Source organism: Trichomycterus rosablanca, chromosome 10 (assembly GCF_030014385.1).
Source record: "Trichomycterus rosablanca isolate fTriRos1 chromosome 10, fTriRos1.hap1, whole genome shotgun sequence".
NCBI lineage: Eukaryota > Metazoa > Chordata > Actinopteri > Siluriformes > Trichomycteridae > Trichomycterus > Trichomycterus rosablanca.
The window spans coordinates 32,628,116-32,651,391 of NC_085997.1; the positions used below are offsets into that span (position 1 = coordinate 32,628,116).

Below are 23,276 nucleotides of genomic sequence, written 5' to 3' on the forward strand. Positions count from 1 at the left end.
TTTACTAACAACTGAGAATATACAGTGTATCACAAAAGTGAGTACACCCCTCACATTTCTGCAGATATTTATGTATATCTTTTCATGGGACAACACTGACAAAATGACACTTTGACACAATGAAAAGTAGTCTGTGTGCAGCTTATATAACAGTGTAAATTTATTTTTCCCTCAAAATAATTCAATATACAGCCATTAATGTCTAAACCACCGGCAACAAAAGTGAGTACACCCCTAAGAGACTACACCCCTAAATGTCCAAATTGAGCACTGCTTGTCATTTTCCCTCCAAAATGTCATGTGACTCGTTAGTGTTACTACGTCTCAGGTGTGCATAGGGAGCAGGTGTGTTCAATTTAGTAGTACAGCTCTTACACTCTCTCATACTGGTCACTGAAAGTTCCAACATGGCACCTCATGGCAAAGAACTCTCTGAGGATCTTAAAAGACGAATTGTTGCGCTACATGAAGGTGGCCAAGGCTACAAGAAGAAGTTACAAGACGCGTTGGTCGTCCAAAGAAGCTGAGTGCACGTGCTCAGCGTCACATCCAACTGCTGTCTTTGAAAGATAGGTGCAGGAGTGCTGTCAGCATTGCTGCAGAGATTGAAAAGGTGGGGGGTCAGCCTGTCAGTGCTCAGACCATACGCCGCACACTACATCAAATTGGTCTGCATGGCTGTCACCCCAAAAGGAAGCCTCTTCTGAAGTCTCTACACAAGAAAGCCCGCAAACAGTTTGCTGAAGACATGTCAACAAAGGACATGGATTATTGGAACCATGTCCTATGGTCTGATGAGACCAAGATTAATTTGTTTGGTTCAGATGGTCTCAAGCATGTGTGGCGGCAATCAGGTGAGGAGTACAAAGATAAGTGTGTCATGCCTCCAGTCAAGCATGGTGGTGGGAATGCCATGGTCTGGGGCTGCATGAGTGCAGCAGGTGTTGGGGAGTTACATTTCATTGAGGGACACATGAACTCCAATATGTACTGTGAAATAGTACCTCTAAGACGACCACTGCTTTATTGAAGAGGCTGAGGGTAAAGGTGATGGACTGGCCAAGCATGTCTCCAGACCTAAACCCAATAGAACATCTTTGGGGCATCCTCAAGCGGAAGGTGGAGGAGCGCAAAGTCTCGAATATCCGCCAGCTCCGTGATGTCGTCATGGAGGAGTGGAAAAGCATTCCAGTGGCAACCTGTGAAGCTCTGGTAAACTCCATGCCCAGGAGAGTTAAGGCAGTTCTGTGAAATAATGGTGGCCACACAAAATATTGACACTTCAGGAACTTTCACTAAGGGGTGTACTCACTTTTGTTGCCGGTGGTTTAGACATTAATGGCTGTATATTGAGTTATTTTGAGGGAAGAATAAATTTACACTGTTATATAAGCTGCACACAGACTACTTTTCATTGTGTCAAAGTGTCATTTTGTCAGTGTTCTCCCATGAAAAGATATACTTAAATATCTGCAGAAATGTGAGGGGTGTACTCACTTTTGTGATACACTGTAAACGCCACTACTTACAGACAATGCTTGGGTATTATATTGCAATATAATTATTTGTATTTATTTATTATTGTTTACATTACTGACTACGCTACCCCGCGTTCTTTTGCCGTAAAAGTCACATGGCTTCTTAGCGAAGGTTAAAGTTAGTTGCCAGGACTACGATGTCACGTTTTCTCTTAAAGGCGCAGGAGCACATTAAATTATAAGCGCGTCTCTGTAACGACTAGAACCATCACAACAATCATACAGTCGTTTAAGCTCTCGCTGGCCAGATCAAATGACACGGCGGTCCGGATCTGGCCCGCGGGCCGTGAGTTTGACACCCCTGTGGTAGAGCTTAAGAATATTTGCCATGAAGAATGGGATAAAGTGCCCAAATCCAGGTGTGCAAAGCTTGTAGACTGGTATTCAAGAAGACATGCAGCTATAATATTATATTCATTTTGTATAAACTCTAAAACTCTAAGTGTAACTTACTGGGTAAAAAGGGCAATTATATCAATTTAAAATAAGATTCACAACACAATATATTGAGCGAGGTCTATAGATCTAACTACTTTCTGATTGTACTGTATATAAATATACATACACATAATTATTTTATAAACTACATCTGATGAAGTTTGTGAGTCCGTAGCCTATCAGTTGGTCTGTACACTTTGTCCCACCCTGTAGCAGGTGCAGCAGGGTTAGGTAGAAAAAAGAGCCACAAATAAATAGGGAATAAAACAGTGGCCAAAATAATGGAAACTAGAAACAAAAGAAAACCAAATAATATCCTCCGTCTAAAGCAGAAAGGCGTTTAGATGAGCAGATAGACAAGTTGCTTAGTTGGAGTAGGGGGCAAGGATGAATGAAAGAATGAAAGAAGAATATTCACCCTTTGCCAATCTCTATGACAGTCGGGTCTGATACAGTGTTACCAAGTTTAAACAGTACTTAAAAATCCCAACACAGCGCCCAGGTGGCGCAGCGGGATATTCCACTAGCACATGAAACTCGGCGTTGCCACCGGTCGGCTGAGCACCATCTAGCGGGCATAATTGAAAGTACCTGCAGGGAGGGACCGGAATATGTGGGTGGGGTCTTCAAACGCTGTGTAAGGACCCTGAGTGGCGGATAGAGGCACATGTGCAGAGTGCATGGGTGGAACAGGGTTCCGTTAAGGGGGTCGGAGGAGGCGTGAGCAGCAATATACCCACCTCAACTGCAAAAAATCTGGGATCTTTATATATATATATATATATATATATATATAAATTCCAACACTGCTACACCTGTTACAATCATACCAGAGCAACACATATTACCGTGTTGTTACCGTGTTAGTGTCTTTGCATAGAATAGTCCACCACCTTAACATCATCTGTCAGTGGGGGTCCCTTCTTCTGATTGTTAAATAGGGTAAAGGGGGTGACAAAGTGTACAGAGCAGCAGATTGGCTACAGTCAGTAATTGCAATTGAGTTCATCATGCTGACAAATTAGTTATCTTAGTTCTCGACCCGGATGCAATCCAGACCAGAATAGGGCGACTGATGAAAATAAAATAAAAATACAATTTTGGAGTAGGATGTCGAACAAACTCATGTCCAGGTGTCCATATACTTTTGGTCCTATAGTGTATAAACAGGCTTTATTTTTAAAGCAGTGCAATATTCAGTTTATCATGACTAATAAAAACTAAGGGTCAGATCTGTCCTACTCCTGCAGCTTGTGTTTGAGTCACTGGCCTCCATTTCTGCCCCCACAGTTTTAGCACATTATACTGAGTGACCTCGTGGTATAAAATAAAACCTGTTTAAGAATATCTGATTATACAGAGTGGTACATTTTAAATGATTTGCTGTGCTGTCTGTGTCTGTTCCTATTCCTACAGTTCTGATACCATGCTGTGTATGAATGGTTCTCTTTATTTGAACTGATAGCTGTGCACTGGTGTGCTGGATGGACTTTGCTCTGATTTACTGACCGTATCTGTTTGTGACAGAGTGAGATCATCAGACACTGGGGTTATCCAGCAGAGGAGTTTGAGGTGGTGACTGAGGACGGCTATATCCTCAGCATCAACAGAATCCCACACGGTGTCAAGAACAAATATTGGCAAGGTGAGACATAGGAGGTCTATCCTGTTTGGTTGTTTTTTTTGCTTACATCATCACAGGCATCCAAATGGGTTTCTGATTTTTTGTTGCATAGGTGCTTTTGTAACGGGCTCATGGGGCTCGGTTACGGAATCATGTCCTCCTGCCATGTCTAATATGGCCGGCCGAGGGGGCATGGAGGCACAGATGATTGTTGGTTCATTTTAACTGTCAATCACCTGCACCTTGTTAAGTGTTAATTTGCTCCAGGTGGAAGTGTTCCTGTATATCACAGATTTTTCCTCACAGATTTGCCAGCTACTCTGTTGGACCACCTGCCTTTCTCTTAAAATCATGAAGCTGTCCACGAGCTCAGTAATTATCTGATCCAGGTCTGGGTGAAGATCCTCCAGGGCAGCATTTGCTGACATATCAGGAGCGCACCCAGCAATTGTGATTCAGATTTTTCACTTTGAGTTTGGGTGTGATTTTGAATCCAGACCTCAGTGGGTTGATGATTTTGGTTTCCATTGACCGCTGTTGCGTCATTTTGTTCTTTAAAAATTATTCTATTCGTATCAGTGTATCAGTTAATTTTTTTGAGTGGTGTATATCCAAACATGACTATTTTATTCAAACTCTTGGTCTTGTTTGTTGTGGGTCTTGGTCTTATCTCAGTCTTGAGTGAGACTTGAGTCCTAACGACAACACTTAATGGGTAAAAGAACGATTATATCCATTCTAAATGAGATCCACAACACAACACAAAATATTGAGCGAGGTCTATAGGTCTGGATACTTTTTGAATTTACTGTATATAAATATACACCCACCGAGCACTTTATTAGGTACACCTGTCTGTTACATTCATTGATTATTTTATAAACTACATCTTTCATACAGATGAAGTTTGTGGGTTTGTAGCCTATATGTTGAGCTGTACACCACCTCCACCAGCTCAGCACACAACATAGTAATGACATGGTAGTGTGTGTTTTATTTGTATGAGTGTAGCAGGTGCAGCAGTGTTAGGTAGAACAAAAGAGCCACGAACAAAAGGGAAAAAGTTGACAACTGAAAAAAACAGTGGCCAAAATAATGAAAGTTAGAAACATCAGAAAACCAAACAATATCCACAGTCTAAAGCAGAGAGGCGTTCAGATGTGCAGATAGACAAGTTGGTTAGTTGAAGTAGGGGACCTCACGCTCCATGCCCTTGCTTGCACAAGGATGTTTGCTCCCTGCCAATCTCTATTTCAGGTAGGTCTGGTACAGTGTTTCTAAGTTTAAACAGTACTAAACAATCTTGAGTGAGACTTGAGTCCTAACTACAACACTGCTATTCTGTATAGTATGTGGTTTGGGATGCAGTTTCTGCCTTTATGAGAGATTCGTTCATTTCTGAAGCACGGTGCTGAACATAAGTAAGGTACATGTGGTGTTGCTCAATTTTAAATCTCTTATAAGTTTTGTATTGCTTTTAAACAGCTTGTAAGCAGACTAATCTTTCAAAAATTAAACTGCTCTAATGAAGTATTTGTGAGATCTCAAACTCTGATTTTTTTCCACATTCCTAAATTGTCCTTCATTTTGCAACAATCACACCAGCATGAAGCAAAAGAGAAGTGGTTTTAGATTAGTCACCCGACTGTGTGCAGGGGAGGATCACTCGTGCTATTATAAAACCATGCTTGAACAGAAGGTGCAACCCACGCGTGACCTCAGTTTAAAAAAAATCTCATGAAATGCACTTTTATTTGTCAAATGCAGTACTGAAGCACATTCATAGAGGACTGTAAATACTGAAATAAAATTATCATTCCCTTATCTATTTTAAGATGGAGAAATTTTTACCTCCATTAAGGTCACAGTGGCTCTGAAGCCACCCTGATTTATCATAGGGCACTACAGACTCGGTCAGTCATTCAGTCACACAAACTTTGTGCCAATCATCATGTGTGTGAGTGAATGACTAACTGTGCTATACTCACATGTACTTATGACCGAGTTATATAAAATTATACTCACTCACTCACTCACTCACACTTAGTGCCAGTTTAGAGTGGCCAGTTTTCCATCATCATGTGTGTGTGTGTGAGTATAATTTTCTCATTTATTTTCATCAACTGTTTTTACCCTGGTCAGGGTCACGGCATGCAGGGCAGGAACCATACCTGTTTTAAAGTATAGAGGAAATAAAATATGCAGAGGTTATAAAAACTACTAAGGTACAAACATGGTAGGGGTGCATTTGGTGGCAGATTACTATACAAATCAATCATTTACTTTAAAATATAATGATCACTTTTGATCTATTTTTGTATCTCGTGAATTGTAGTAAAATGTTATTAACAAAGTATAAATCATCTGTTTCTTCTCATTTCTTATCTATGACCACTATCAAGTTAAGCACAGTGTTAAACCACAGTTGCATTTTGACACATTTTGCTGTGGGGTTATGAGCTGGGGGAAGGAGCAAAAGGAATGGCTGGTATGAAGTAAAACAATCCTATCAGTCCAGCTTGTTTGTGATCTTGAGAGAACCAGCTTACATCCTGTTTCTGATGGAAGTCAGTGATAAAGCTGTCCACAAGCATAATGTAAAAGTGCACTTTTGACTCAAAGCTGGCGCACACGCTCCCTCTGCTGGCTGCAAATGTACTCTTAGTATTGGGGTAGATTTTAATATACAGTACTACGGAGATTTCTTTAACCCTGGGTGAGCCAAAAAATGGGTTGCAGTGAAAAATAATAATAAAAATTTTAACAGTCACATAAACACAAAATGAAACCTGTGCACGAACGCCCTTTGTGGAGGCCTTACGTTACATCTTGTAAACCACAGTGGAACCAGATTGCCACCATTTTAATTAAATAAGTATATTTCGTTTTGTGTTTCGTTTTGATGCATTGTTTGTGTTTTCTGGGTCACAGTAAAAATCATGGACAAACTGACAAACTGTGGGTCACTTGAAAAAACTTAACTAGAGTTTACTTCTATGTAGTTTGCTTCAGCCTAATCATTTGTTTTCCTCCCTGTCATGTCACCTCTGTTGGTGACAGAGCCCAAGCCTGTGGTGTTTCTCCAGCATGGACTCCTGGCAGCAGGGAGTAACTGGGTGACCAACCTGCCCAACACCAGCCTTGGCTTCCTCCTGGCTGACGCAGGCTTCGACGTTTGGCTAGGTAACAGCCGTGGGAACACCTGGTCAAGAAAACACGTCAGCCTCACGCCCGACAAAAAGGAGTACTGGCAGTTTGGGTAGGCTTTCATATCATTCTTACCACTAAAATCATTAGGATAAATGTAGTAAACGAATAAATTGGTATTAAATACAGTAATTGTCTACCATTAATAGGGAACTGGAATAACCGGGTGACATATTTGAGCGATTCCATAGATAATGCATGTTATGCATTTGCATGTTGCATGTGCAACATATACTGTATATACTCCCATTTTTTAATTTCTCCACTAAATTATTAGCCTGGTCCTGCCCACTACACCACATATTTAAAATCTAAACTCACCACGACAATAGATAGATATACTTTATTTGTTATATATACATATACAGATGTACAGTACAATGAAATTCTTTCTTCGCATATCCCAGCTTGTTTGGAAGCTGGGGTCAGAGCGCAGGGTCAGCCATCGTACGGCGCCCCTGGAGCAGACAGGGTTAAGGGCCTTGCTCAAGGACCCAACAGTGGCTGCATAGCAGAGCCTGGATTTGAACCACCAATCTTCCGGTTGATAGCCCAAAGCCCTACCCACTAGGCTACCACTGTCCCAACTGTGGTAAATGTGGTAAATGTGGTAAATGTGCACACTTAAAAACCTGCTTGTTTTAGCATGTTTTTCTGCACATGTTCTCATGTGAATCTAAATCTGCATATCACCCAGTAATGATGCAGCTTAACAAGTAGCATAAGTGTAACATAGTCCTCTTCATGAGCCAGCACTTTCACTGGCTAGCCATCTAGTGTCCTTCCAGACCAGAGGACAGTGAAAAAGTGAATGGTGGCAACTTAGCTTTACATTTGGGTTGTGGCTTATGGTAGGTGATAGGAACTTTGGGAAGTTGGTACATATTTAAAACTAAATTGGATTATAGAATGACATCTGGCTTTGTCAGGATTGTATACAGTAGTATAGCATTTTCATCAGCTGCTTTATCCTCGTCAGGGTTGTGGCAAGTTCGGTTCCACCGGAAAACACTGGGCACAAGGCAGAAATACCCTGGACAGGGCACCAATCCATTGTAGGGCTTTTGCCATGGCCAGTTAGACATAGTCAATCATGTCTGTGTAGACAATCATGTCTGTGTAGACGCCCAACCGACCAGTAGCACAGCTGAGATTTGAACCCAGGTCAGTGTTGGGCTAGCTTATTAGACCCCTGTGCTGCTTGTGCTCTTTTAGACATAGCCAATCATGTCTGTGTAGACGCCCAACCGACCAGTAGCACCGCTGAAATTTGAACCCAGGTCGGTGTTGGGCTAGCTTAATAGACCCCTGTGCTGCTTGTGCTCTTTTAGACATTGCCAGTCATGTCTGTGTAGACACCCAACCGACCAATAGCACCGCTGAGATTTGAACCCGGATCGGTGTTGGGCTAGCTTAATAGACCCCTGTGCTGCTCGAGCACCGCAAGTTAATCTTGTCTGGTTTGACTCTATAAGCAATGCTGTGTGAACCCCTTTATTCAAGTTCTAATGTCATAATATTCTAGCATGACTAACACCAGGTCTGAGCTTTTCTCATTTCTTTGATGTGTTTTTGTGGCAGCCATGACGAGCTGGCTAAGAAGGACCTTCCAGCAGTAATCAACTTTATCACAAAAACAACAGGACAGGAGAAGATCTTCTATGTCGGCCATTCTCAGGGAACCACCATCGGTAAAGTTCTAAAAATATAATCTTTGTCACTATACAGAATAATCACATCAGTTCTGTAGATTGTAAAACAGTTAAATCATATCCTAACTCTACTCAACCAGCACTAAACGTTTTAAACCACTGTATGCCTAATGTTCGACTCAATATCTTTGTGTCTTGCAGCCTTTATGGCCTTTTCCACAATGCCAGAGCTGGCTAGCAAAATAAAGATGTTTTTTGCTCTGGCGCCAGTAGCCACAGTAGCCTTCACTACAAGCCCCATGGGCAAACTGAGCAGTCTTCCAGAGTTCGTTATTTGGGTAAGTATGAGCAGTTTGTTTAAAGATGACTTTTCACTGAGCAGTATGACTACAGAACATGTTATGTTTGCCAAGTGACCCATAGTAACCCATACCTACTGTTTTACTATGTAGAATTTAGTTCAGCTCTCTTGTCCAAGAGTATTACCAAAAGTAATCAAGGTTGGGCTGCAATAAAATACTAGTGTTCAGAATATGTGTTTAAAAATAATAATTAAACAATCAGTGTAGTTTACTACCAGGGGCGGCACGGTGGCTTAGTGGGTAGCACTGTCGCCTCACAGCAAGAAGGTCCTGGGTTTGATCCCCAAGTGGGGCGGTCCGTGTCCTTTCTGTGCGGAGTTTGCATGTTCTCCCCGTGTCTGCGTGGGTTTCCTCCGGGTGCTCCGGTTTCTTCCCACAGTCCAAAAACATGCCACCAGGCTAATTGGAAACACTGAATTAACTGGAAACACAGAATTAGTCATTCCACCTCACCGAAATGTCTAGTGGGAAGCACTCTTGGACAAACACGTACATAACTGACACTTTTACTGTCCTATTTTTGATTTCATGTTTAAAATGTTTTGTTTTCAATCCTCAGAAATTATTTGGCAGTAAAGATTTCTTCCCTCAAAATTGGCTCATCAAGTTTTTTGCCACCCAGTTCTGTAGCAAGAAACCAATCAGCGAGTTGTGTGGAAACATCTTTTTCCTCCTCTGTGGTTTTGATGAGAAGAACCTGAACATGGTATGTGTTCCAGAGCCCAGAGCAGTTTTAATTCTCTTTAAATAGTTTATGTTAATGTGGGTCACAAATGATATTATTTTTTTTAGACCAGAACACCGGTTTACACCACACACTGCCCAGCAGGAACCTCCGTTCAGAACATGGTGCACTGGGCACAGGTATATACATCATTTAAACACTTGCTTAATACTTCATTTAAACACACTATCTGCTACCAGACTATAATACTACAGCGTATCAGGGCTACTGTTAATTTTTTTTACTGTATACATTCGGATTTCAAGAAAAAGGTTAAAGTTACGATGGCAGTCTAAGGCTTGCCAGTTTGGAGAAACATGGATGAAAGGGAGTATCTTAGTTTAGATAGCCACTACCTGCAAGTTCTGCTTCAACAAACGAGACCATTTCTTAATGTCTGATTCTTTCTTGTAAATGAACAGTTTATTGTGAAGCCATTTCAGAAATCTTATACACATAACAAACTGATGCTGATGTGCCAGGAGATGGAGAATTTCTATTTGTGAAAACAATACAAAAGTAGAACTTTACCAAATCTTTAACGGCTCTTATTTTATCATGAGAAGGTTGTTATGGTTATACTGTTTTTATTTTTTGATATTTCTTGAAATCATTTCAACTTTATTCTTGAAATCGAAACTTTTAAGATTATGTGAAGCTTTAAGTCTTGTGTTCTGTTGACAGTGACTTTACTGCCTTGTTCTTTGGGGTCCATGTGACCCCTATGTTGTGTGGGTGAAATATAATTACATTGAGTTTAAAATTAACCAATTTAATTAACAGAATTAATCAGGGGTTGTAGAGGTTTGTGTGTGAGTGTGTAAGAGTCAGCTGTACCCTCAACACCAGTCATAAACTAAAAACATAAAAAAATCCTTTATTCTAGCTGTGGGGTCTCTGAGACTCCAAACATAAATGTATAAATTAGGGGGTGTTTGGAACACAATATCAATATTAAATATTGTTTATTTGCAGTCTACATAAAATTATGAAAAGTCATGAAGTATTAAGCTGACTAAAAAAGGCTCAGGATATTTTCTGAGCTGTTAAAGAGGCTCTCTGGGACTCTCTGGGTTTTTGGTCTGTTGGATTCTGTACAGTTGCTTTGAGACGGTGTCCATTGTAAAGAGCGCTATACAAATACATTTGAAATTTGACCCTGAACAGAACACAAGGGTTAAACACAAAAATACAAATGACAGATTTTTATTCATCTCTGATAATTATTCTACCTTTACTTTCAACTGTAGTTATTAGATACTCATTACGATTTCTTCTTCAGGCCATTAAAAGTCGGAAACTGATGGCGTTTGATTATGGAAAAGCTGGAAATATGGCTCATTATAACCAGGTAAGTACAAATATACATGTCGTACACATTATAACAGATTCATACCAGGTGAGATTTATTAATAACAAATGTAACTGGTGTTCCTGTTGACTTTAATCTACTTTTATAACAAAGCATACATTTTATAAAGAACAGATTACTGATGTAAAAAAAAATGAGTGAGTGAGTGAAAAATCAGTAACGTTCATTGAGACTTAGTCAATCATGTCTGTGTAGACGCCTGACCAGCTGCAGCGCTGGGAGGTCCAACGCTGAATCCCAGTAATAGTGGGTTAGTGTACTGCTGGCTACCCAAGCGCTCTTTCTTGCTCCATTCTAGACATTATTTTCTTATATCAGAACACTTTGTTGATGTTATCTACTGCATGTTACTGCCATTTATTAATCAGCCTGAAATGATTTTGTTTTTTTATCAGTCAACACCTCCAGAGTACCATGTAAAGGACATGAAGGTGCCCACAGCACTGTGGTCAGGAGGACATGACACCCTGGCAGACCCCCAGGATGTAGCGTTACTACTCACGCAGATCCCTAATCTGGTGTACCACCACCACATCCAGCACTGGGAGCACCTGGACTTTATCTGGGGGCTGGATGCCCCTCAAGAGATGTACCAAGAGATGATTAAACTGATGACACAACAAGTGTGAACATCTCAACGTAGCTGCTAACAATACGAACAACAAGCGTTCATTTTACTGGAATTTTACTTCTTAACAAGCAGCACTGAGCAATAATTTAGAGGTATTTTATTTTATTTTACTTCTTGTTTACTTGAAATGTGCATTACCTCATCTTTTTATTGTTTGATTATTACTAATATGTGAATCAGGATTTTATGAATGTATTTGCCATGATGTTACTATGGTACTTTTATTTTAATGTGCATTCGTCGGATTTAAACTCTACATTATAGTCTTTGATTTCTTGTGCTAACCTTTATATTTTAGTTGATTTAAATTCTTACTAATCATTTTAAATAATAATTTATAGTTTACATGATTGTACTTTCTAATCAAACAAATCCTTTATACAATAAAATGAGCATTACATTAACCCTACATCTCTAAGAGGAAATGTGTGATTCATGATTTACAGCGAGTGGGTAGCACTGTCAACACAGCAAGAAGGTCCTGGGTTTGATTCCCAGGTGGAGCAATCTGGGTCCTTTGTGGAGTTTGCATGTTCTCCCCATGTCTGTGTGGGTTTCCTTTGGTTTCCTTCTATAGTCCAAAGACATGCAGTCAGGTTAACTGGGGATACAAAATTGCCCTAGGTGTGTGTGTTTGCCCTGTGATGAATTGATGACCTGTTCAGGGTGTTTCCTACCTTCCGCCCAGTGAACTGACCAGGATGAAGCAGTTGTAAAACACACCATGAGGGAATTTACAGTAGGTGAAAATAATGGATATCCATAACATTACATTAATATGCTATATAGCTAAAAGTACACAAGAACATGAGCTTAATAAGCACCCAATTCTAAATCTGTGTACTTGCCACATGCAGTTTTTTTTAACCACTGAATTGAGCAGTGTCTGTTGAAGTTGCATGTCTTTGAAATGTGGGAGGAAACCAGAGCACCCGGAGGAAACCCACACAGACATGGGGAGAACATGCAAACTCCACACAGAAAGGACCCAGACCGCCCCACCTGGAGATCGAACCCAGGACCTTCTTGTGTTTGACATTAAAGGCTTGAACTGATGAATCTTGTGTAACGAGTAACTACTGTTCCTGTCATAAATGTAACCAAAGTGTAAAACATGATGTTAAAATTCTAATAAACAAATAAATAAAAGTCACTTAATAGTTAGGGATTTTTTTTAATTGTCTACCTTATATTAAATCATTGGTGACACAGTAAATCATAATTTGCATAAACAAAATAAATAGATTTAAATATTAATAGATTGGCAATTGTTTCCTGTGACAAAAATGGAGCATAAATGAATAATTACATTTTTAAACAATGATTAATTTCTTTAATTGGTGAAAATGTTTTACGTTCTGCTGACTTGTTTTCCTAAACTAAACAATAAAATTACAGAGGCATAGCAGAGAAAATGTATTTTTTTAGTGCAGGAACCAACATTACATCATAGAAACTAAACCAGAAACATCAGTAACAAAACATTATGAAGCTGAAGAACTACAACCTGTGATCATATAAAACATGTAACTCATAATACTGCTAAATAATACTATTTCTAATGGACTAAACAGGATGTTTGTGTCTCTTTATGTAAATAGATCTAAATATCCTCACTGTAGTCATTGTTTTGCATGTAGCAAAAATCACAACACTAAGCACCACCTCACACCGCCTATGCTAAAGACACACCATCTTCATTTAGATGTTGGAGTGTATGTTGTATGTTGTGTGTAGCTTAAATAAACCCAGAGTCCTAACAAAGTCCACCAGCCATAACACAGCGGGGTTCTCATTCTGATTTTTGCAGCATTGCTACAACTTTTTGGAATTTTAATCTCTGCGCAATATCAAATGGTGTTTCACCATCCTGAAAAACAAACAAAAAACCCAAACAATCTATTATACAGAGGACACACTTACTTTTTTAATAGTCTAAACAATAAGATGTGCTGTAAGCAGGTGTGTACATAATCATATTAAAATACAGTGGGAGTGGGCAACATCCTACCACTTGGTTCTTCAATATATGATTTCTATTTCTAGAACATTTAATACAAAAATACAATGCATGTCTCTCTAAAATCTCAATAAACATCCCATCAGTAGTATCCTCACACACAGGCAAGTCACCCACGATGTGAAGACTGATGCACCCCATACCATGACACACGTTGGCTTTTGCACCTTTCACTGATAAAAGTTTGGTCCTTTTTGTCTTTGGCACAAAAAACCTAGTGTTTTTTTCTTTCTTAAAAACGAGCTAAAACATGGACTCATGACCACAGCACACGTCTACTATGTTTTGGTCCATCTGAGAAAAGCTCAGACCCAGAGAACTTTCTTTTTGTGTAATAGAGTTAGAGGTTGCATTTCAAGATACAGCGGTATACCTAGCTAAATGACAACTGTTTTCCAAAATACTTTCAAGCCCTTGTGACAAATAAATTAATGTAAAGGTATTCAGGTCCTACAAATTAATGACACTTGAATTTGGCTGCAAATCTGTTGTCAATATCATGATGCTGCCACCTCCATAATATACTGTGGAAAGTGGGATTATATGGAAAACCATTTTTTTTCTCTACACAAAAGCTGAATTACTGCCAAAAACTTGGTCTAAAAGCATGCTGGGAAATCTCTTCACCACCATCGTTAACACACTAAATAAGCAGCATGTTTGGAAGAGTCGTGTTTTATTTCTTTAATAGTTTCTGAGACTTGTGAAATTTTGACAAGTACAGTAAGTTGTTCTGGCTGCTTATAGTAACTTCACTGCCTTAAGTATTTACCAACATCATTTAGTTTTCTACATGTACATTAAACTGGTAGTTAATGAAAAGACTACTACTAGTTAATAAAAACTAGTAGTTAATAAAAAACAGGAACTTACGTTGTTCTTTACTGATATATTTGCATTTTCCCTCAACAACAGAGAAATGATTCGGTGACTTTTACACCGACAGGCGTAGTGAAGAGCTGTGTTTCCTTTCTGTCCAAAAAACATGTTTACATAAATAATGAAAAAAAAATGCTCATAAAGATAAATCGAGGATGTTACTGTTACTTACATAGTCTACAGCATTAATGTCCACATTATTACTTAACATCAGCTCCATCAAATCCACAAGCTTCTTCTGTTTTTCAATCTGTGGAAGAGAGAAGGAGGAGAAGGAACACAGTTATTTTTGACCTTGCTAAAAAAGTCTTCGTCTGATTTTCATGCTGCAGTAAAAAAAGACAATCTGTTCGGCATCCACTATTGTATATAGTTTTACACATTTGTTATTAGGACCAAATAAAAAATATATATTTTAGCCATTTGGACCATAAACAATATTTATAGACATGCTTGTGCCTTCAGTAGTCCGTGATCATACTGCAACCACTATTTTGTGTCACATGTACTTTACTTGTAAGTAAGCTTTTTAATATTCTATTTAATACTATTTAATATTAGGAACACAGTAGTAGCCCAGTGGGTAGAGCTTTGGGCTATCAACTGAAAGACTGAGAGTTCAAATCCCAGCTCTACCATGCAGCCACTGTTGGGCCCTTGAGCAAGGCCCTTAATCCTGTCTGCTCCAGGTGTGCCATATGATGACTGAACCTGTGCTCTGATCCCAGCTTCCAAACAAGCTGGGATATGTGAAGAAAGAATTTTGTTGTACTGTACACACGTATCTGTATACAGTATATGACAAATAAAGGCATTCTATTCTATTAATGATCACCCTTAGATATTGCAAACCAAATGATTGGGGGATTAATGAATCTTATATTGTCCTAAGATATTTTCTTTTCCTAATTGCAGGCCTCCCAGTTCCTGATGCAGCAAAGCAACCCATGTTTAAATCTAAAATGCTGTATTTGCTTTTACCAGATATAATGATACACTTATTCTCCAAAAGTTTCTTTTTGATTTTTGATCCAAGTGTTTTATCTGGACCTTTTTAACACTTAAGTTTATACCATGGTATCCTCCTACATTCAAACTTTATTTTTACATGGTTACCTTTATATTATGGCTTCTGAATGCAGACATTAGTTAAGACAAGATACATCTGCAGTTGTTTTGTCATTTTGTATGTGATCCTCTGAGAGTTTCTGAAAGAGTTGTTACTCTTTCTAAAATGTCAGTGTCTGCCACTCACAGGTTAATTCATGGCTCTCACTAGAAGAAAGCCATGTCCTAGAAGCTCAGAAATAGCTTGTATTCCTTTCCAGACTGATTCCTGTATATATTTTACAGTGCTGGGTGTAAGGCAGCCTAGCTGTGTTTGAATGACAGATAACTTTGTTTCTTTGGCACCCCTGTAAAAAATAATGAACGTAAGTAGCAGATCGGTGTACCTAATAAAGCACTTAGTGAGTATCTCCCAGCACTATTGTGAATTATTGTTTTGTCTTAATCAATGTGGTTAAGCTTCTTTTTTATAGCAAAATGATGTGTAGATGTGTGTGGAACGTGACATATTTGTTAATTAAAATATACTGTACCATTATTAGATATCCAATCAGCAGGATCGGCATGAGAATAACAATCATTAGATAATCCACGAAGGAAAATGTCCTTTTTGCAGCATAGTGCAAGCACGTCCTTCTTTTCTGAAGAGAGAAATGAACACATCAGGACATGTGAGTAACCACAACTGCACTAATACACATTTGTTTTTTTTCACACAAAGCCCATGTAGGACCTTTGTGGATCAGTTGTTATTAATGACCTTATGAGCACATCTTTTGTCAGTATGGTGGATTTTTAGCAGTGTGAGATTAAGCTCATTCACAAAAAGGTGAATTTCCTCTATCCCTTTTTGCTTATCATTTCAGGAATAGCAAGCACTCTCTAACTACTCTAAAACATGTAAATAATTTTAGAACAAGTAAAAAGAGAATTAAGACAAAATTGCACCATTTCAATTCAGATTCAACCTGATACAAATTCCAGGTTGTATCATTTTATGTAAAATAGTATAAAATCTTTTTTATTGCACTTTAGATATAATACTTTAGACTAATATGATACTTTAGACTAATAAATCACTTGATACAATAATAAATGTCACCTGAACTCAATTATAGCACAGTACATTGATCTTGCAGTCTACTTTACCTTGTTTCTCAAGGATACATCAGCATTTTCTTCTAAAAGGTATTTGACAATCCTGACATGCCCACTTTTACAAGCAGCTATTAGAGGCGTGTCTCCAAATACTTTATCCTGAACATTGACATTTTTGGAATCAGTCTTTATCAGCTGGTACACCTGGTGGATTTCACCATTGTAAGCTGCTTGGCAAATAGGCTATAAAAAAGAGAAATAATACACATATTTATTTATTAGGATTTATTAACATTCAGGACAGAAACGGTAGTTACTCATTACACAAGATTCATCAGTTCACAGTCATGGACAATTTTGTATCTCCAGTTCACCTCACTTGCTTGTCTTTGTACCTTGGGAGGAAACCGGAGCTCCCAAAGGAAACCCATGCTGACACGGGGAGAACATGCAAACTACACAGAAAGGACCCATACTGCTCCTCCTGGGGATCGAACACTGGACCTTCTTGCTGTGAGGCAACAGTGCTACCCACTGAACCGAGCTGCGCGAAAAATACATGTAAACCAAAACATTAATGCAACAGTGAGGAACAGTTTGACTGCATATTGCAAAATCAGTTATTACATTTGGCCTACATGCAGGATCTGAAATATACTAGCCTAAAAGAATGAACACAACAAATATTAAGACATTAAACATTAAAGTAAAATATAGACATCAAAATATCTAGGTCTTTAATTATTCAGGACACGATTAGTGTAGAAGTAGTAGTAGTGCATAGTGTTGTGGTGCTTTGCATTAATAACAAGCACTTTTGCAAGCGAATTTTGCATTTACATATTTATAAAACTTCAACAGTTTGACAAAATAACTCAACTTTGGACTATATCAGTTAATGTTAATGAGTCAGTCCTTTTGAACTGCTGTTACACAGAGACAGTGGTGTTTGTGGTGGAATTTTAAAGGAAAACCTTCATAGGAACTGAGGATCTACTTTGCAGTTTGTGCCTCATTACATGAAGCTTTAATAATGTTTATAGCTGGTAATCGAGCTTTGATTTACTGTGTTGTGATGTTCATCAAACCACTCTTAAATAATTTTAGCAGTGTGCGTGGGGGATTATTATTTTTGGATTATATCTCTGGCTGTTTTATGACCATGCTAACCAATTCGTAGACATACCAACCTCCACTAGATGGCTTCCCATATGATTATACCAAAAAATGGCAGATCCATTTCAGTTATTATGTCCAGTAGCATAATGCATTAGAAGTGTGTGCAATTACATATTATTATTTCCATTAAATGTGGCTATGATTTTTAGCCTTAATAGTGTTTTTATTGAAGTATTTAATCTAATGTTAAATTAGAATACTATCTAGCCAACATAGCAAAGTTGTACTGTTTGGGCTTTTTTTTAAGTTCTTTTTCTTTTAAAAGCTTTAAAAATTGTATTGGACCAAATATGAACACAGGACAAAGTACTGTATATCACCATTTCACCTGTGTTTGCTTGAAATATTTGGCTAAACCAAAGTTTTCAGGGTTTGGTTACTGTGACTGACATGCTAATATTTAGCACTGTTATTTACATTAAATAGGATGTCGTGCCTTCAGTATTACATTTACATTTTTGGCATTTAGCAGACGCTCTTATCCAGAGCAACGTACAGAAGTGCTTCCATAGTAAACATTACCTTATTATAGTTTAAGTAAACAACAGTCCAAGAACACAAATCTGCTGAAAATCTTTTTTTTTTGCAAGAAATGAATTAGTATTAGTGAGTGTTAGTAAGTAAGTAAAAGTCAGCTTAAGTGTTTAGTAAAAAGGTGATGAAGGTTTTTAATAGTTTTTTTAAAGACAGCAAGAGACTCAGAAGTTCGGACAGACAGAGGAAGTTCGTTCCACCACTTGGGTGCCAGTACAGAGAAGAGCCTTGATGCTTGTCTTCCTCTAGTCCTGGGTGGAGGATCAAGTCGAGCGAGACTAGTGGCTCGGAGGTTGCGTGGTACAGAGCGGGGTTTTATTAGACCACGAAGGTAGCTTGGGGCTGGTCCATTTGGCTTTGTAGGCGAGCATCAGTGTTTTAAACTGTATGCGTGCAGCTACAGGAAGCCAGTGAAGAGAAGTGTTTAGGTTTGTTAAAAACTAGATGGGCAGCTGCATTTTAACTGAGCTGCAGGGGTTTAATAGTGGACATGGGAGCATCTGCCAGCAGGGAGTTGCAGTAGTCCAACCATGAGGTTACAAGTGAAAACAAGTATTATTAGGAATTTAAACTTCATTCCTAAAATGGATGATAGGTAGGAATTAGGAACAGCACAGTAGCATAGATGGTATTTTTGCTACTGCATAAGGGTTTTTCTAATGTCCACTTGGGTTTTCCCCCCCATGTCATTTGGTTACATACGGCCTCCTGCAAAACATGTACAGGGTGGGTTAGCTACTCTTAAAACTGACATTAGCTATAAGACTAGTGCCCTGTCCTATCTAATGTTTTCATCAGGTGTTTTACCAGTTTAACAAGTAATGTCAGTGTTTAATGACCCTCATTTCAAACTGCTCTTCAAGAGAAACACCCTTAATACTTGGTGTCCATAGTGTAACATAGTGATGTCTGCTTTATGTTATTTCCATTTGTATGATTATTGGATGTCATAGATATTTAGACACAGACAGACAGACAGGAAATTATTTAAAAAAAACTAACACCAAAAAATCTACCATTAAGCAGGGAAAATTAGCAGTTAGCAGTAACTTGCTAACTATATACGTAAGGCAAATAACTAGTGGATTACATCAATTGATTAATACTACAGCAATAATCATGGTTTTTTTTTTTGGTAAACTCTATGACCTGTAGGACTTCCTATTTTCCAAAACCATTCAAAAAGTGAAATGATACTAAATGCACAGTGGAGGGAGCTATTTTTCACAAAAACACAAATCAATCACATCTGTGAGAAATCTACCTCAGAGCTATACAGTAGATTAAACTCAGTATTCAAAGTCTGTTCTGACAGGGTTACTGTTGTTTCTTGGAATTTAAACTAAAAACCAAATGCATTTGATGATAAAAAAAGAACTCTTTACTCAGCTGGTTTATATTAGACTAACAAATGTAATTTATAAATTTTCAGTAATGGTGTCATGGTTGCTCCAAAGCCATGTTTAATTTCCAAGAATTAAATATAGAATTTGCTTTTTAAATATAGTTCTAGTGTTCAGGGATTCAGGTAAAGTAGGACATCAGACGATATGGTCTGAATATATTATGAGAGTAATACTTAATTTGAATTTCCACATTTGACTGTTCAGATTTAAATACCACGGGCAGGAGAGAGTCTGGTGTGTAGACAGCCCTAGTGTAAGCCAACATCAATAAAAGAATTAAAGCCAGGAATAGATTTTAATATCATTCAGTGATGTTTCATTATGCAATTTAAATAATAAAATCAAGTGTACTTCAGTAATTTGTTCCACTGTAACTGAGTATATGGGACACAGGTTAAATTTAAGAAAATAAATATTGAAATTATATGTACCCAATAAATCACACATTGATTAATTACAGAGGACACCAGTGACTGACTGTGAGGAGTTTGGCATGTTTCTCTTGTGTCTAAAGTACTTTTATTTCATAGCCCTGCAATACATTGGCACCCTATATACCCATATATAATACAGTATAGCATATATATATATATATATATATATATAATTATAATTAGAATCTTTATTATTCACCAAGTACCAGATGTACAAGGAATTTCTCTTGGTGCAGGTGTCAACATATATACATCTAATAAATAATACAAAAAGAAACACTATATATAAACATAAAAATACTATAGACAATACTGTAAACAGTACAATACAATTAAATAATTCAATAAAATAGAGTACATTTGATAAAACAATTTAAATTTCAGTTTATATACTCTACATTTTTTTATTCCACACAAAAAGGAGTAAGAAAATCCAAACAATATACAGAAAAAAATACAATCAAAAGGGGGTCATGTTTAAAAGTTTGTAGCTTTTTTGTTATTAAAAAAATGTTATGTGATAGTTTGCATTATAGACGATCAACCAATGTCTTACTGTTACTGAAACAATATCCAAGAAGAGAAACCTGAAACATTAATACTTTTTTACCTGCACCAGTGTTGTTCTGAAGAGAAGAGAAGCGTTTGTATACACACCTCTGAATACAGGATCCCCATAGCGCGGTTTAATCCATTCACCAAATCCTCCTCCTCTGAATGAATGAATGAATGAATGAATGAATTGTAGTTGATCTCAGCTGTAGAAACTATCTGGATGTGTGAGTAATATTAATAAAGAATGTGTATCTGTAAGGAGCTGTTTATCAGGTGGGGGGGGGGGGGGGGGGGGGGGGGGCAGGATTTACATTCTTACACATGGCGCAACATCCGGAAACTGCACAGGTGTACACGTGCACTACAGGTGTGTGTGTGTGTGATGACTTCAGTACGTAAACATACCCGGATTACGCATTACATGGGCAAGGATGTTAGGAGTTGGTGAAAAATGGGCTTTGTTCGAAATAGCACATTACAAGTCACTTGATAAACCACTCACTTTACACCAGTTTAAGGGTTTTCCCCCCTCAGAACCAGATTTATTTATTAGGTAGTTAGTTAGTTACTTTTTTTTTTTTACATGTGTGCATTAATCAGACCCTCAACTACAAATACCCTTTTGTTTGGCAAACGCAGGGAGATTCTCAAAGCTTAACACCCATTCATAGGTGTTACATTTCCATTACATGGGTCCTTTCTGTGTGGAGTTTGCATGTTCTCCCCGTGTCTGTGTGGGTTTACTCCGGGTGCTCCGGTTTCCTCCCACAGTCCAAAGACATGCAGTCAGGCTAATTGGATATACTAAATTGTTCGATATAAACTTGTGTGAACTGATGAATCTTGTGTAATGAGTAACTACCGTTCCTGTCATGAATGTAACCAAAGTGTAAAACATGAATATAAAATCCTAAAACATAAATTAAAGTCCTAATAAACAAACAAACAAACATTTCCATTACACAAAATTCAGAAAATGTATTTTAATTGTGCTTAGATGCATTAAATCAAGATAAGGGTTACTTTCCCATTCTGTCTGGCTCACAAACTTTCCCTGTACTGCCAAAATTTGCAATAAACTATTTACATTTCAAATCTTCAGTTCATTTAGTCATTTAATTTTCAAAATTAAAGGCAGGAAATTATGTCTAATTAATGACAGATGAGTGTGAAATAAGCATAAAAATACAACAAATTGTACTTATGTTGCGTGAGGGGAGTAATCTCCCCTCAAACCTAGTGGTTAAGGTACTGGACCAGTAATCGAAAGGTCGCTGGTTCAAGCCCCACCAATGCCAGGTTGCCACTGTTGGGCCCTTGAGCAAGGCCCCTAACCCTCAATTGCTTAGACAATACTGTATACTGTCACAGTACTGTAAGTCGCATCTGCTAAATGCTGAAAATGTAAAATGTAAATGTGATTTACAGGGACATGTTTCTGAAGTCATAATAGCTGTAAAATTATTCATATAAATATAAATAATAAATTAAGTATTTTCATTATTCAGTGGTTATTCTTGTGTATTTGCTATTGCCACCATAAAGAGAATATTCTAACATGTTGTATCTTATACTGCATACCGATACAGCAGCAGTGGTGTATTATAGGGAGGTGTGTATTATGGTTGTATATTATTTCAAACAAAGCCATTCACTTAAACCTACACAAATAGCTATCCTACTGTAATGCAACTATTAAATACTTCATATAGCTTCATAAGGCTTCCTAATATTTCTTTTTAAAAGATTTTTCCCATTAAAAAGGCCAATTTCTTTTTTGATCCAGTCACTTTAAAACTTGTCAATTAGATATAATACAGTTAAATTTAGTAGCCATCTAGTGATACTATAACAGTCCAGTATTTAGAGTTTAGAGTTTAAATACAGGTAGTACGTACATGCAATCTGTAATACTGTAGATTTTAAAGAAATAAAGGCACCAGTGCATTCCCATTCAAATGGTTTTGTATTGTGCACATTTCCCAGTCTGATTGGTCCATCTCAGTTGACAAACAAGTTGAAAACCACTAGCCTATAGTGTCTGTTGTTAAAATGTGAGAAATCCCTGCACTAAGTTGTTGCATTAATATACCTAAGCACACAGTACTGTACACGACTAGGCATAACATTATGACCACTGACCGATGAAGTGAATAACACTGATTATCTCTTCATCACGGCACCTGTTAGTGGGTGGGATATAATGGGATATAAAGTAAAAAAATGGGCAAGCGTAAGGATCTGAGCGAGTTTGACAAGGCTAGACGACTGGGTCAGAGCATCTCCAAAACTGCAGCTCTTGTGGGGTGTTCCTGGTCTGCAGTGGTCAGTATCTATCAAAAGTGGTCCAAGGAAGAAACAGTGGTAAACCGGCGACAGGGTCATGGGCGGCCAAAACTCATTGATGCACGTGAGGAGTGAAGGTCGGCCCGTGTGGTCCGATCCATCAGACGAGCTACTGTAGCTCAAATTGCTGAAGAAGTTAATGCTGGTTCTGATAGAAAGGTATCAGAATACACAGAGCGTCACAGTTGCAGGGCTGTTTTCCAGCAAAA

The 23,276-nt window shown here is 38.1% G+C and overlaps 2 protein-coding genes across 3 annotated transcripts in view; one reads left to right on the forward strand and one right to left on the reverse strand.

The window, feature by feature from the left end:
• The window catches only part of lipf (lipase, gastric), a 28,247-nt gene extending 15,546 nt beyond the window's left edge, over positions 1-12,701 (forward strand). For both annotated transcript variants that reach the window (XM_063003184.1, XM_063003185.1), the window contains exons 3-10: positions 3,504-3,621; positions 6,661-6,859; positions 8,389-8,498; positions 8,661-8,797; positions 9,381-9,527; positions 9,614-9,685; positions 10,828-10,896; positions 11,313-12,701. In XM_063003184.1, coding sequence (XP_062859254.1) covers positions 3,504-3,621; positions 6,661-6,859; positions 8,389-8,498; positions 8,661-8,797; positions 9,381-9,527; positions 9,614-9,685; positions 10,828-10,896; positions 11,313-11,546 — 1,086 coding nt within the window. In that variant the 3' untranslated portion in view covers positions 11,547-12,701. The remainder of the gene's footprint in view (positions 1-3,503; positions 3,622-6,660; positions 6,860-8,388; positions 8,499-8,660; positions 8,798-9,380; positions 9,528-9,613; positions 9,686-10,827; positions 10,897-11,312) is intronic.
• Positions 12,702-13,340: 639 nt separating this feature from the next.
• ankrd22 (ankyrin repeat domain 22) lies at positions 13,341-20,844 on the reverse strand. The gene is made up of 6 exons (XM_063003189.1): positions 20,824-20,844; positions 16,665-16,856; positions 16,049-16,156; positions 14,620-14,697; positions 14,442-14,540; positions 13,341-13,418 (listed from the first exon to the last, which is right to left on the reverse strand). The coding sequence occupies exons 1-6, from the start codon at positions 20,842-20,844 to the stop codon at positions 13,341-13,343; spliced, it is 576 nt and encodes a 191-aa protein (XP_062859259.1).
• Between the last annotated feature and the right edge of the window lie 2,432 nt (positions 20,845-23,276).